General features: G+C 53.6%; 1 protein-coding gene across 2 annotated transcripts in view; it reads left to right on the top strand.

The window, feature by feature from the left end:
* LOC115862376 (glutamate receptor ionotropic, kainate 5) overlaps window positions 1-15,836 on the top strand; it is a 52,038-nt gene that overhangs the window by 25,771 nt on the left and 10,431 nt on the right. The window contains exons 12-15 of one of the 2 annotated variants that reach the window (XM_030874099.2): window positions 440-643; window positions 13,091-13,204; window positions 13,374-13,483; window positions 13,895-14,068. In XM_030874099.2, coding sequence (XP_030729959.1) covers window positions 440-643; window positions 13,091-13,204; window positions 13,374-13,483; window positions 13,895-14,068 — 602 coding nt within the window. Of the gene's footprint in view, window positions 1-439; window positions 644-13,087; window positions 13,205-13,373; window positions 13,484-13,894; window positions 14,069-15,836 lie in introns of both variants that reach the window. The other variant, XM_060288643.1, reaches the window with a different exon arrangement.

Below are 15,836 nucleotides of genomic sequence, written 5' to 3'. Positions count from 1 at the left end.
GGTTCTGAGTATTTGTTTTTGTTTTGATAGTTATTTTTAGTTTTAGTTTTTAAATTGAAGTATAGTTGATTTACAGTGTTGTTAGTTTCAGGTTATACATATATATGTATGTATATATACATATATTCTTTTTCAGATTCTTTTCTCTTATAGCTTATTACAAAATGTGAGTAGAGTTCCCTGCGCCATAGAGTAGGCCCTTGTTGGTTATCTATTTTATATACAGCAGTGTGTATATGTTAATCCCAGCCTCCTAATTTACATGCCCCCGCCACCGACTCTGAGCATTTGTAAGCAGGGGATGAGGGCAAGGACTCCGTCATCTCCACTCTGCGGGCAGGTTCCTGATCTGGCTGCAGCCTGGGCCCTGGGACCCACGACCCAGCCCCCAGATGCCCCAGTCTCTGACCCCCCCACCCCTTCTCTCCTGCTTCCCCAGGAGAACCCGTACGTCATGCGCCGGCCCAACTTCCAGGCCCTGTCGGGGAACGAACGCTTTGAGGGCTTCTGCGTGGACATGCTGCGGGAGCTGGCCGAGCTGCTGCGCTTCCGCTACCGCCTGCGGTTGGTGGAGGACGGGCTATACGGGGCGCCCGAGCCCAACGGCTCCTGGACGGGCATGGTCGGCGAGCTCATCAACCGGGTACGGCGGGGCCGGGGCTGAGGAAGGGGCCGTGGGTTGGGTGAGCAAGGGTGGGCAGGCGGGCAGGCGGGCAGCCAATGGTGCCTCAGAACCAGCCTGGTGCATACAAGGGGTGGGAGCCGACGGTGCGCTGTGTCCCTGTGGCTGGTGAGCACCACGGGGTGGGCACAGTGGGGAAGAAGGGCGATGCATCCCTTCCCGTGTTCCTCTTTCAAATGCTTCCCTCACGTCACCTTGGCTTAGTCGGTGCTCAAAGATGTGTTGAGTGAATGAAAGAGATGTGGAGTGGGAATTGGACAGATGTGGAGGAGATGGAGAAGGCTTCCTGTGAGAGGCAGGGAGAGGGCTAGGCGGCCGGGACGTTCGCTGTGCCCAGCACCTGCCAGGAGGTGGACGTGGAGGCTGCCTGTTGCGCTCACAAGGCCACGCATTCAGTAGGTGTTTATTGAGCACCTAGTGTGTGCCTTGCACCACGCTGGCGCGGGATATAGTGGTGAGCACAGGGGACCTGGACCCTGCTCCCAGCAACTTAGGGCTCCATTGAGATGCAGAAAAGCAAATGACCGCAAGACAGAGCCATTGGCTGATGGGGAAAACTCAGAGGAGGGACCCAGAGGCTCCTGACCCAGCCAGGCATCCAGGGAGGGCTTCCCAGAAGAGGTGATGCCCAAGCAGATTCCCAAAGAGTGTGAAGGAGTCAGCAGGGTGAAGGGGGGGTATGGGAGACGGGCAATGTGTTTGATGGCATTTACAAACAGCGGGGGGTGGGTTGGGAACATGAGTAAGAACGAGTTGGGTGTGGGGCGTATTAGAAGAGCAGCCGGGCCCTGAGTGTGGGCAGGATTTGAATGTAGGTGAGGAGGGCAAGAGGCAGTGGGGTGGGGGGTGGTAGGCAGGGGTGCAGCGGAAAAAATATTTTGGAGTCAGACCAACCTGGCTTTGAGTGCTGGGGTGAGTCATTTCTTTCCTCGGAACCTCAGTTTCCTCTCCCTAGGATGGGGATAATGATACCTGACAGGTCTGTAGTAAGGTTACAGACACGCTGCACACGTTCTTGTCATAGGTTGTTCTTTTTATTCCAGTCATGAGAAGCCATGTGGGCGAATGCCCAAAAAAGACAAACAGGCCCCCAGCTTAGGGGCACGTCCAGGGCAGGTGTGTGGAGCCGGGACCTGTGGCCACAAACGGTCAGGGTGGCCTTGACATTGGACTTGGCTGACAGCGTCAGAGACTCTCACCCTCCTGAGCCCCTGAATGTCACCGGGGGAGACTCAGAAAGGCCACTTTGCTTGACAAGGATGTTTATCCCCGTAAGGCACTGATTTTCGAAAGTTGTTTTGACTGCAGAGCCTTTCTTCGGTTTGAAAGCGCCCTCAGGGCTCTGGACAAAGCAGAGCTGCTCTGGGGGTGACAGAGGTCGGGGGTGTCCCCCGGGTTCTGGTGGCTCGGTCTCTCTCACCCCACCCAGCTGGCAGGCCCGAGGCACTGCCCTACAGGCAGCCAGCTGGTTGAAAGCTTCTGCCCTGGGTGGGTTCAAGAGTCTGAAGCCAGGGCCTGAGGAGACAGGAGGCAGGAGCTGGTGGCTGGACGCCCACCTCACTGGCAGGCTTCCCTGTGACCTCATTGCCATAGCCTGGTCCCCAGTCTCGTAAGCTCAGAACTTTTGTTCATCAGGGCCCCCAGAAATAAGACTCCAGGAGAGCAGCCCTCCCCAGCCAAAGTCACCGTCAACTGGACATCTGTTTATTCATCAACAAAGAAGTCCTATTTACAGCTATATGACCTTGGGCAAGAGTCTTAACTCCCTGTGCCTCGAGCCTTCCCTTAGGACTTAGTGTGAAGGTGCCTGGGGTAAGCATAGCAGGGCTGGGAGCTTTTCTCATTGGTTACTGCTCTTGTGGTCCTGCGTCCTGTTTGAGTCTCTGCTGAGCATTTGTTGTGTGACCTTGGGTGAGTTACATAACCTCCCTGTAAAACTGGGGAAATAACAAATGCTAGCACATAGGGCTGTTGTGAGCATGAAATGCGTTAATCCATGTACGGGCTTGGAACAAGGCCGGGCAGGTAGTGGGTGCTGTGTGCCTGTGCTATCGTTAGTGTTATTCCTGCCAGCACATACATACATTCATGCGTTCGTCCGTCCTCCAGCCAGCTAGTATTTATTGAGTGCCTACTGTATACCAGGCCCTGTGATACACCCTGGGGATTCAGTGGCCTGGCCTGGCCTTGCTCTTACGGTTAAAGACTTTGGCCCGCAGCCAGAGGTCCATGGGATGCACCCCCTGCACACAAAGGGCTGAGCTGGCTCAAATGAGGAAACAGAATCATCGCGGCTGCTCGATGGCCTGCGGGGAGGTCAGGGGAGGCTGGAGAGGGCCAGGACTTGGTGACCGCCTGTGGCGGGGGCGGAGGAGAGAGGACGTGAGCGTTCCTTCTGTTTCTGGCTTGGGCAGCTGGGCGATGGCGATGACATTTAGGGAGAGAACACTGGAGGAGGAGCAGGCTGAGAGTGCAAAGGATGGGCGGAGTTTGGCCTCTGCAAGGCTCAGCTGCCTGCTGTGGGATGGCCAAGTACACTGAGCTTCACACAGATACTCAGCACTGTCCTCACAGCAGCAGCAGCTGACGTTTATGGACTTCACGCCATGCGCCAGGAACTTTGCAAGTGTTACTTAATTCTTCTAATAATCCTTCCTGGCCCAGAGGATCACTGCCCTCCTACCGATGTGAGATCAGGGGCTCAGTAGTGAACGGACTTGCCCCCAACACGCAGGGCTGCAGCCAGGTGTGACTGACCCAAGGCCTGTGTCCTTTCCAGACACCCAGCAGGTACTTGGGAAGCCTAGAGTGGTCAAGGTGGTGCTCACACCGTGCCAGGCCCTTGTCCGAACCGTATGAACTTGTGTTAACTCCTTGACTCCTCACAGGCACCCCCTGAGGAAGGCCTGGTGTTTGCCCAGTTTTCTCTAATGGACAGAGTAAGGCACCAAGATACTGTCCAGGCCACATGGCTAGTGACAGGCAGAGCCAGGGCTGGCACCCCAGCAGGCTGGCCCAGAGCTGACAAGTGACTTCCAGATGGAAGACAGCCCAGGGCACCAGCATCCCCCCAGCCACCGCCCCCCAACCCACCCCCCACCCCCGGCCAGGCTCAGGGCTTGTAGGCCAGTCTCGAATTATGGTCCATTTATTCCACCCAGTGGCTACTGCTGGAATTACCTTTCTCCCTGCCATCACCGCTGTGCTGTGAATTCAGGCCCCGCCCCTCTCACCAGCCTCCTCCTGGGCCTCCTGGCCTCCCGTCTCTCTCCACTCCAGTTTGTCCTCCAGTAGGATCTCTGTACGAGGCAAGTCTGACCTATCACTCACAGGCTTTAGCTGTCACCCCCCGGGGCCCTCCAGTCTGGCCCTAAAGGACTAGGCAGATATCTTAGGTCGGGTTTCCAGGGAGCAGATTCCGAGGTGCAGATTAGCAGGCAGGTGTGTGCGGTGCCCTTGGAAAGCAGCGAGTGGAGGAGGAGGCCTGGGCAGAGGGAGGAGTTGAGCTGTGTTGCAGTCATGACTGGACCTCAGCCGTCCCACTGGCAGCTCTGGCGCTGGGATGGCCATCAAAGACATCCCCCTGGGCTTCCCTGGTGACGCAGTGGTTGAGAGTCCGCCTGCTGATGCAGGGGACGTGGGTTCGTGCCCTGGTCCGGGAAGATCCCACATGCCGCGGAGTGGCTGGGCCCGTGAGCCATGGCCGCTGAGCCTGCGCGTCCGGAGCCTGTGCTCCGCAACGGGAGAGGCCACAGCAGTGAGAGGCCCGCGTACCGCAAAAAAAAAAAAGACATCCCCCTGAGGTAAGGGGGAAGGCTTTTATGCCCCCCACCGACACGTCATTGGATGAGGGCTGTCCTCGGGGAGGGTCAGGACCTGGGGCAAAGGGGTTCTTCCACCTACAGAGCAATCAGCCACCAACACCTGGTACCATGAGTGCCTGATCCGGAAGGAGGGTCTGGGCGGCCACCACGGTGTCCACTACAGCTGTGGGCTGGTTAGATGCCAGACAGAGCCAGCTTCAGGTTGCCCGCTTTCCCGTGTGGTCCCTGGTGAGCCATTTCATCTCTCTGAACTAGCTTCCCCTCTTGAAGTGGGAATGATGTTCCCTCCCTCACAGAGTTTTGTGGGGAGTGGGTGAGGGGTAAGCTGGAGGTCCCACAACAGAGCCTGAGTTACCGGGGCCTTGCAGGTAAGGAGTTTGCGTGTTCTTGTTGTTTTCTTTTTGGCCGAGCCAAGTGGCTTGCAGGATCCTAGTTCCCCGACCTGGAATTGAAGCCGGGCCCCAGAATTGAAAGCACCGCATCCCAACCACTGGATGGCCAGGGAATCAACCCCCCCTTTTTTCCTCCTTTTTAAATTAATTAATTTATTTATTTTTGGCTGCGTTGGGTCTTCATTGTTGCGCGCAGGCTTTCTCTAGTTGCAGAGAGCGGGGGCTACTCTTCGCTGCGGTGCCTGGGCTTCTTACTGTGATGGCTTCTCTTGTTGCGGAGCACGGGCTCTAGGCGCGCGTGCTTCAGGAGTTGTGGCTCACGGGCTCTAGAGCGCAGGCTCAGTAGTTGTGGCACACGGGCTTAGTTGCTCTGCAGCATGTGGGATCTTCCCGGACCAGGGCTTGAACCTGTGTCCCCTGCATGGGCAGGCAGATTCTTAACCACTGTGCCACCAGGGAAGTCCCTTTTCTCCTTTTTGGATGTTGTTTTTATTGTGTTATGAAGTCACTGGAAGGTGCCATGATCTAATTTATTTATTCTTTTTTTTTTTTTTTTTTTGCGGTACACGGGCCTCTCATTGTTGTGGCCTCTCCCGTTGTGGAGCACAGGCTCCGGACGCGCAGGCTCAGCGGCCATGGTTCACGGGGCCAGCCGCTCCGCGGCATGTGGGATCTTCCCGGACCGGGGCACGAACCCGCGTCCCCTGCATCGGCAGGCGGACTCTCAACCACTGCGCCACCAGGGAAGCCCTATTCTTTTTTTTTATTGAGGTGAAATTCATATAACATAAAATTCAGTGGCATTTAGTATATTCACAGTATTGTGCAACCATAACCTCTATCTAGTTCCAAGACATTTTCATGACCCCCAAAGAAAACCCGAACCCATTAAGCAGTCACTCCCAATTCCCCCCTTCCCCAGCTCCCGGCAACCACCACTCTGCTCTCTGTCTCCATGGATTTACTTATTCTAGACGTTTCATATAAATGGAATCAGCCAATATGTGGCCTTTTGTGCCTGGCTTCTCACACGGCATGATGTGCTTGAGGTCCATCCACGCTGTAAAATGATGAGTACTGCCTTTTAGGGCTGACTAATATTCCATTGTATGGATAGAGGACCTTGATTTAATTTCAAAATCATTTAAAAATGATTACTCTGGCTGCTGAGAAATAACCGTAGTGGACCAAGAGTAGAGACAAGGGGGTCCATTGGAAGGTGTGGAAGAGAGAAGATGCTGGCTTGTGCTCGAGTGGTAGCTGTGTCAGGTGTACCACCAGGTGGGATGTGTGCCAGAGGGTGAGAGGAATCAAGAGTGACTCAGGGTTTGGCTAAGCAGCTGGGCCAATGGCAAGGCCAGTTTCCACCATGGGGAGGACATAGGAGGAGAAGCTTGGTGGGGTCGGGGGTCGGGGGGATAAGAATTATCTCTGGGCGTGGGTTGTTTGAGATGCCTATTTGAAATTCAAGGGGGAGACAAAAGAATTTCCTTGTGTAACTGAGCATGAATTATTTAACTTGTCCACTATTGATGGATATTTGGGTGGTCTCCAGTTTTTGCAGGCATAGACAATGCTACCATCAATTGGATTGGTGGGGGTATTCCTGAGGGATAAGTTCCAAGTGGTGGAGGCACTGGTTCAAAGGGTATGAATGTTTTTTAAGTATATACTGCCAAATGGTCCTTCAAAAAGGTTCCACCAATTTATATTCCCACCAAAAGTTCACGAGAATGTCAAGTTTTCCACACTCTTGCCAACAATGGGTATTATCAATCTTTTAAAAAAACCTTTGCCAATCTGAGAGGCTAAAAATATCTCATTGTTTTAAGCTAAACAGAATGTCACATGGCTGCATATTAACTCCCATGTGGATGTACTGTAATTTATTGAAGCATCTTTTATATTTAGTTGTTTCCAGGTATTTTTAGATGTTTGTTTGTGCTGTTAAAAACAACCATAAGCAAACATCTTTATGCACGAAAGCTTGGCTTGCATTGTAGCTGATTAGGATTGAATCTCAATAGAATTACCAGGTGAAAGAGGAAAACCCTTCGTATGGCTTTTGTTATATACTGTTGAACTGCTTTCCAGAAAGACTACATCAGTTTCTTTTTTTTTTTTTTTTCTTTTTTAACACCAGTTTCTATACAGGCTCCTTCTTGGCACTGAGGCTTTTGATGGATTTTTAGATATTCAGACAACCTCCTGTCATTTTCATAGATGGCAAGTCATTTTGATTTTTCCTGCTTTGTCTGGTGGACCACAGTAGGGTTTATGTGGCCAAGTGATAAATGGAGTCTGAGCCCAAGTTCCACTCAGAGTGGGCCTGATAGGCCCTTGGACTCACTCTGTATTTTTCCAGGTCCTGGTTGTATAACTGGAATACGCTTTCTGACCTGTGGAGTCAGGGTCATTACGGTAGAAAGAGCCAGTGGAAGCCCCTAGAACTCCCCCTGTTTCCCAGGATAGTAATCCAAAAGCAATTCTACATCCTTTGGAGGAATTGCAGAGGTTAGTGCCGCCATTAACGGCTTGAAAGAAGCAGGGGTAGTGATCTCATCCCTGTTCAACTAGCCTGTTTGGCCTGTGCAGAAGGCAGCTGGATCTTGGAGAATGACTGTGGATTCTTGTAAATGCAATCAGGTGGTGACTCCAATCGCAGATGCTGGCCCAAATGAAGTATCTTTACTGGAGCAAGTCAACACAGCCGTTGGCAGCTGGTGTGAGCTACTGACCTAGCAAATGCTTTTTCCTCCATACCACTTTCCAAGGACCACCAGAAGCCAGGAGTATAAACCTTCAGTCTTGCCTCAGGCTGACATCAACTCTCTTGCTTTCTGCCATCATATAGACCAGCAGTTCCCAACCTTTTTGGCACCAGGGACTGGTTTCGTGGAAGACGATTTTTCCACAGACTGGCGGGGGGATGGTTCAGGCGATAATGCGAGCGATGGGGAGCCATGGGCAGCGACAGATGAAGCTTCACTCGCCCGCCGCTCACCTCCTGCTGTGCGGCCTGGTTCCTAACAGGCTGCGGACCGGTGCCGGTCCACGGTCCAGGGGTTGGGGACCCCGATATAGAACACCGAGAACTTGGTCTCTTGACGCTGGTCCATCACATTGGCAACATTTTGCTGATCAGATCTTATGAGTCTGAAATAACATTTAGTGAGGAGGTTGGCAATAAACCCACGGCTGATACCAGTCAGTCAGTGTCCAGTCTGGAGACAAAACAGCGCCAGTTACTTGAACAGAATCATATCAGCTATATTTGTTTGTTTCTTTGTTTTGTTTTGTTGTTGTTTTTTTTTTTGGCTGCACCTCGAGGCATGTGGGATCTTAGTTCCCTGACCAGAGATCGGACCCGTGCCCCCTGCAGTGGAAGTTCGGAGTCTTAACCACTGGACCGCCAGGGAATTCCCCTCTTATCAGCTATTTGAACAGAGAGAATTTAATACAAAGAATTGTTAACTAGGGGTTCCCTGGCGGTCCAGTGGTTAGGACTCCATGCTTTCACTGCTGAGGTCCCAGGTTCAGCCCCTGATCAGGGAACTAAGATTCTGCAAGCCACACAGTGCAGCCAAAAAAAAAAAAAAAAAAAAATTGTTAACTAGATGTAAAGTTGTTAACCCACTAACTGAAAGAGTAAAAAGAAATCTAATGGATCCTGAAGGTAGCAGCTGGAGGAAGCAGCCATCACCCCGAGGGCTAAGGGGAAAGGGGAAGAAGTTGGAAAGATTAAACCTTAGAAACTCAGACGAGGGTCCCCATAGAGCTGAAACTCAGACCTTTGCTGTTTGTCTGGTATTGCGGATATCTGGTGGGGTTTTTGGATTTGAGCAACAACTTATACCTGGGTATAACTTGTGTGTGCTGCTTTAATCCGTTTACCAAACAACCTGCAAGGCTTTCCATATTGAGGGAGGCCCAGAGCGTGCAAAAGCTCTGCAGCAGGTCCTGGCTTCATGCAAGCTGATCTGCCACCTGGGCCTGATGACCCGGCAGATCCCGGGAAGTGTAGAGTGCTGGTGGCAAATAGGGAAGCAGGCACCAAGAGGTGACTCGCATGCAGACCTCTAGGGTTTTGAAGCAAATCATGCTGTTTTCTGCAGATACTATTCTCCTTTTGAGAAACTGCTCATTACCTGCTAGACACTGAACACCTGCCCATGGACAGTGAGTGACCCCGTGACCTGAGCGCTCATGTCACCTGGGTATTGTCATTTTGGCATCAGTCAGGGGTCTACGGGGAAACTAATCACTCCAGATATTTGTGGGGTTTTTAAAAATATTTATTAATTTATTTAATTTTTGGCTGCATCGGGTCTTAGTTGCAGCATGCGGGATCTTTGTTGCGGCGCGCAGGATCTCCGCTGCAGCGTGCAGGCTCCTCGTTGCGGCCCGTGGGCTTCTCTCTAGGTGTGGCACACAGCCTCAGTAGTTGTGGCACACGGGCTTAGTTGCCCCGTGGCACGTGGGATCTGAGTTCCCTGACCAGGGATCAAACCCGCATCCCCTGCATTGGAAGGCAGATTCTTAACCACTGGGCCACCAGGGAAGTCCCCAGATATTTGAATGAAGAGAATTATTTACTAGGAATAAAGTTGCTAACTAGTTAACTGAGAGGGTAAAAGTTGAAGTCCAAGGCAGGAATCAGCATTTTTTCTGCAAGGGGCCACATGTAAATATTTCTGGCTTCCAGGTCATCCTGTCACTACTCAATTCTTCCATTGTATGGAAAGCAGTTGTAGACAATACCTAAACAAGTGCTCCTGGCTGTGTTCCAATAAAACTTTATTTTTCAAAATCGGGCAGTTGGGACTTGGCCTGAGGGCCATAGTTTACACACCCTTGCTCTCTCTCAGGCATCAAGGAGGTAGCAAGGCAGGAAGTGGCTCTGTCTCAAGTTCTGAAGGAACAGAGAAGAGCTGAAACTCAGAAACTTAGAGGAAGGGCTCTGTGGGGCGGAAACTCAGACCCCGAGGAAGGGGCACTCGCCAGCTGGTGCTGGTGCCCCAAGAAAGGCTGGGCTAGGCTGGTTCTGCAAGTGCTGGGAAGCTGCAGGCTGAACTTGTCTGCCGCCCTGTGGAAGAAATGCTGCTGCCTTTGGCGCAGAAAGGCTGGGGACCCGAGAGTAGACCAGAAGGAGCAGGTAACTGTCCTTCCTCCAGCCTTGCAGCCTTCCTCTAGTTCCCCCTATTGGCAGAGCCTGTCAGGGAGCTGATGGCACAGCACAGATGGTTTGCACAGAGCTGGTGTACAGGGCGGGCTGGGGCAGAGGGACAGTCACAAGTGCTTTGGTTGGTTTTTAGGCATTTAGACAATCCCCCTGTCATTTCTACAGGTGGCTTATCATTTGGATTCTTCCTGATTTCATCCCAGAGATTAAACTGTCAGGGTTCCCTTGGGGAGGGAAGTCTTCTCTAAGGAACAGGTGTCCCTTTTGGGAAATGAAGGAGGAAGAGGAGGAGGTGGAAAGGGGGCAGGGGTTCCCAAGACTCTGAGAGGGGTCTAGAAGAACTTGCAGCATTTAAGGATCTGTCTATCCTCCATTCGGAATTCATCTCAAATCGGACCACCTCCTCTCCACCTCTACTTAGCCCCACCCCCAGCACCTCTGTGGGCATCTTTAGTCAGCTTCCGCTCTTGCCCCTGTGGTCTGTTCTCAGGGCGGCCAGATCATGTTACCCTCCGCTGCACACACCCTCTGATGTGATGTCCTCTGTTGCCCTTGGGGTAGAATCCGGCCCCCTTCCCCTGGCCTGCAAGGCCCTGCAGGGCTCTGGTCCCCACTCTGCTGCATTTCCCACCCCACCCCCCTTTCTGCTCCAGCCACCCTGGACACTGTCTTAGGTGCAGTGGAAAAGCCACCCAAGGGTTTTTAAACAGGTGACTATCATTTTGGATGGGGGGCGTGTTATGAGCAGAGGCAGGGGTCCAGTGAGGAGGCTGATGGGTTATCGTGGGGGGCCTTTGCCAGGACAGACCTCCTGTGGGTGCATAAAAATAAAGATTCCTGTATTAGCTAACATTGTTCACAACGATTCACATATTAGTCACGAGAGTGGCAAGTGCACAAGAAAGGAGAAAACCGGGAATTCCCTGGTGGTCCAGTGGTTGGGACTCTGCTCTTTCACTGCCGAGGGCGCGGGTTCGATCCCTGGTTGGGGAACTAAGATCCCACAAACCGTGGGGTGTGGCCAAAAAAAAAGGGAGGGGAACCACTCCTTACTCTCAACACCCAGGAATTCCCAGGGGTATGCTCTGAATCCAGTGCGTTCTGGGCCCCTGCCACACATGGCCGCCTCTGGATTCTGCCTTGGGGACGTGCCATCTCTCTCTCACCCTGCCGTAGTTGCTTCATCTATGCTGTCTCTCTCTACTCTTGGTTAATCTTCTGGGTCTGTCCTCTTTCCCTGACATCGAATTGCCTTTCAGATCTCTTCTCTCCTAGACCCTGGATTTCATTTTGGGTACACGTGATCTCTCCCTGACCTTGGTTTTCTTTTCAGCCTGTGCCACGTCTCTTTGCAGTATCTTTGGGGCCTGTGCCCTCTCTCCCCACCCCAGTTCTGTCCTAGTCTGTATTACCTCATGTGGTCTCAGTCTCAGCCCCTTGGGGGGTGAGTGTGTCCCTCCTCCCAGGCCAGTGATCCAGGACCTTGACTCTTATTTCAGCCCCAGGGGGAGGACTCTACTTGAATTTGGAGTCAGTGCTGGGGCCCGGTTGAGCCCTGGGCGTTGGAATCAGTATGCCTGGAAGGAGCGTCCTGGGAGCCGGGTTCCAAATCCAGGAGACAACTCGCTCCCCTCCCGCCCAGTTTTACAGAGGACCAAACTGAGGCCCAGAGACATGGAAGCAAGCGCCTGCCCCTGGTCACCCAGTGAGCTTGGGGCAGAGCCAGGGCTCTCTACTCCCACCCGCAGCCCTTCCCAGCACCCTGCCCCCTCTGTCATGTATGTGCACACGTGAGCCCACGTGTTTGGGTGTGTGCACTGTGCCTCTAGGGAATGCCCCCCACGATGTCATCACTCCTCCCTACACTCGCGTGCAGGGCACGGGTTTGTCTGCCTGAGTCCACGTGGACAGTATGTCACTGGGTCAGCCTGTGTCTGGGCACGCATGTGTGGATATGGCACGGTGTGCACATGGTGGTGTAGACCTGACCGGGTACAGTGCTCACGTGTGCAGTGTGTGTGTGTGTGTGTGTGAGAAGTGCCAGGTTTTTTCCCAGCCTGTGTCCTGCCCACAGCTAACGACTGGCTGATGTGCACTTGGCCAAGAGCGAGATGGCCTCTTTGGATCAGGCATTCCAGTGTGTCAGCGAGACCCCAACACACACCCTTTTCTCCGCCATACCCCACCCACTGCCCACCCTTCACCACTTCAGACCTGGACCCCAGCCACCCCTCCCCGACTCAAGACCACGTGCAGCTTCTCCTGAGGTCGTTACCTCAACTGAGCCGGGCGTGGTCCTGTGTGTCAGGGGTGGCTTCATGCACACATCTAGGTCCCTGGTGTCTGCCAGGGGCAGGAGAGTGGAGGTCATGTCTCTGCTTTATGGTCCCCAGCCCCTGCCTTTCCTCCCTAGTGCCTTTGCCTCTCTGAGCCTCAGTTTCCCCTTCTATAAAATGGGCCTAGTAGTGGCCCTCAGGGAGCTGTTAAGAGGATTATACAAGATAATCTATATAAAGTGACATCTAGCATGGAGCCTGGCACACAGTAAGCGCTTGATAAATATTCCCAGTTAATTGTTCATACAGAAGAGAAAACCAAAGCTCCAAGAGGATCCTGAGTGGGTCAGCGTCCAGGCATCTCAGCTCCAATCTCAGCCTCTCTCTTCAGGACCCTGGCATGGTGGGAGTGGTGGGGGTCAGCGGTAGATTTTATAAAGCAGGGTCTTAATGATGAACTTGACTGGGGAGTGGGAGAGATTGAATGAGGCAGGGCAGCCGGGCAGGAAGGAGGCCACAGGAGCCGCTTACAGCAGATGTGAGATGACAAGGGTCCAGCTGGAGGCCCGAGGTGCACTCTTGGAGCCAGTCCCCTGGCTCCTTCTGCTGTCCTCTCTCTTTGCCTCTCTCTCACCTTCTGATATTCTAAGTCGCTCCCTCAGTGCGTTCTCTCTAACTGCCCATCTGTCTCCCTGGCCCGCCCATCTACCCCCGCCCCGCTTCCCCTCCAGCAGAAGGCAGACCTGGCTGTGGCTGCGTTCACCATCACAGCTGAGCGGGAGAAGGTCATCGACTTTTCCAAACCCTTCATGACCCTGGGAATCAGCATCCTCTACCGTGTGCACATGGTACGGTTCCCCTGGAGGTGGGGGTGGGGGCTGGTGCTGGGGCTGGACACCCAAGGGAGGCAGAGGCTGTGGGCTGGACCTCGGATGGGCCGGTGGGGCTCATGGGCCCTGGGGCTGGGGGAGGGGCTCAGGTCTGTGTGGCTCCGGCTCTCATTCCGTCTCCCACCAGGGCCGCAAGCCTGGCTACTTTTCCTTCCTGGACCCCTTCTCCCCTGCTGTGTGGCTCTTCATGCTTCTGGCCTACCTGGCTGTCAGCTGCGTCCTGTTCCTGGCCGCCAGGTGAGTCCACTACCTGCTGCCTGGGAAGGAGAGGGCAGGGAGGAAGCACGAGCTGGGGTCTCCATGCCTGACCTTTCTGTTGTCTGTCTGGACCATCCTCGGCCTCCACTTGGGGCCTTGGATTCCCTGCACCCTCCCTTCTCCCTTTCTGGCCCTGTCTCTGTATTTCCTTCTTGTGGTTCTGACTTTTGCTCCGTGGTTCTCTCTGGGTCTCTCCCCTTCCCATTCTTTCTGTCCCCCTCCCCTTTTGCCTGCACTGTCTCTGTTTCTCTGTGTGTGTGTGTGTCTCTCTCTGTCCATCTCTGTCTATCTTCCCCTCCGTTTTTGTCCCCCCATCTCTTCTGATCACGGTGGCTCTCTCTTTCCTCTGTTCCTCTCCTTTTTCTCCCCATTCCCCGTGTCTCTCCACAGGCTGAGCCCCTACGAGTGGTATAACCCGCACCCGTGCCTGCGGGCACGTCCCCACATCCTGGAGAATCAGTACACGCTGGGCAACAGCCTCTGGTTCCCCGTGGGGGGCTTCATGCAGCAGGGCTCGGAGATCATGCCCCGGGCGCTGTCCACACGCTGCGTCAGCGGAGTCTGGTGAGAGGCTGCCTGTCTGCCCCAGCCGGGGCTGACGGAGGTGGGGAGGAGGGCGGGGGGGTTCTGAGGCCTGGGCCCATTCCTGTGTCCCACACAAGCTGTGTGACAGGGAATGGGGTGGGGACAGCTGAGCCCCAGCTCTGCCACTCACTGGCTGTGTGACCTTGGGTCTCCATGCCTCAGTCTCCTCATCTGATAAATGGGGATAAAAATGCCCATGTCTCAGGTTGTAAGGATTCGGTGTGGCTAAGGGATGGGAAAGTGCTTCTGCTGACCTGAGGGGTTATAATCAGGACAGTATTGGCATTGTTACTGCTGTCTCGGACATTGCCCGGGCAATCATAGAGACACTGGAATCCTTGAGCCAGGACAGCCTTCACTGTCCAGACGTTGAGGCTGAGGCCCCGGACAGGGATACCTGCTCCCTCAAAGTCCCACGTGGATCCCGTAACTTTTGTTTTTGGCCACACCTCGCATGGCTTGTGGGATGTTAGTTCCTTGACCAGGGATTGAACTTGGACCCTCAGCAGTGAACGCACCAAGTCCCAACCACTGGACTGCCAGGGAATTACCCAGACCCAGTAACTTATTTTGAACGGAACTTATTTTGCCCCCAAGACAAGCTCCAAGAACCTATGTGTCAGAGAGCAGACACTGACAACTGGTGGTATCTGGCCCATAGTTTAAAAGATTTTGAATTAGTTGGCATTTAAAAATTGGGTACATTCACTTACAAATTCAGATTCCTCTTTTTGTTTTGTTTTGGCCACGCTGCGCGGCTTGTGGGATCTTTGTTCCGGGGCACAGCAGTGAAAGCCCGGAATCCTAACCACTAGGCCACCAGGAAACTCCCCAAATTCAGATTTCTCACTTTTCTCAAAGATTTGGGAGATCTGGTAGTGCTCGGCTGGCGTTCCCACCTGGCGTCGATGCCTGTTCCACTGGCCTCAGTCCTCTCTCCCTCCTTCAGTCACTTTTTTTTTTTAATTTTTTTTTTTTGACTGCATTGGGTCTTTGTTGCTGCATGTGGGCTTTCTCTAGTTGCAGCGAGCGGGGGCTACTCTTCACTGCGGTGCGCGGGCTTCTCATCGCGGTGGCTTCTCTTGTTGCGGAGCACAGGCTCTAGGCGCGCAGGCTTCAGTAGTTGTGGTGCACGGACTCAGTAGTTGTGGCTCGAGGGCTCTAGAGTGCAGGCTCAGTAGTTGTGACACATGGGCTTAGTTGCTCCGCGGCCTGTGGGATCTTCCCCGACCGGGGCTCGAACCCGTGTCCCCTGCATTGGCAGGCAGATTCTTAACCACTGCGCCACCAGGAAAGTCCTCCTTCAGTCACTTTCTGGCCTGGCTTCCATAAGCACTCACATTTGCCACCCTATCTTTGAAATAGCATCTGGGCTTGGTTGCAGTTCATATAACTCTTCTCAGCTCCTTTTCCTCATTAGAACCACAGAAAGCCGAGGAGCATGCTTAGGATAAGGAATATTCTCTGGTTTTATGGATTAGAAGATCGAGACCCAGAGAGAGGAAGTGGTTTGCTAAAGAGCATGCATTTGGCTAGAGGCAGGGCTGGGCTGAGCCAGCCTCCCGCCCCAGTGCCACCCACCCCGTAGGCCCTGGGTGCCTCTCCAGGGCAAACTGAGGCATGGGGCCTCCTCCCCATCAGTCAGGATCTATGCTCAGTAGTCATTCAGCAAGAGGTGCTTCTCAGGCCCTTCCATGTGCCAGGCACTCAGGCAGGTGGAAAATCAGTCCTCAAGAGGCAAAGGAAC

The sequence above is a fragment of the Globicephala melas genome, chromosome 19 (genome assembly GCF_963455315.2).
Source record: "Globicephala melas chromosome 19, mGloMel1.2, whole genome shotgun sequence".
In the NCBI taxonomy this organism is placed as follows: Eukaryota; Metazoa; Chordata; class Mammalia; order Artiodactyla; family Delphinidae; genus Globicephala; species Globicephala melas.
Note: the sequence above shows the minus strand (reverse complement) of the source record. Positions and strands in the feature narration are given on the sequence as shown.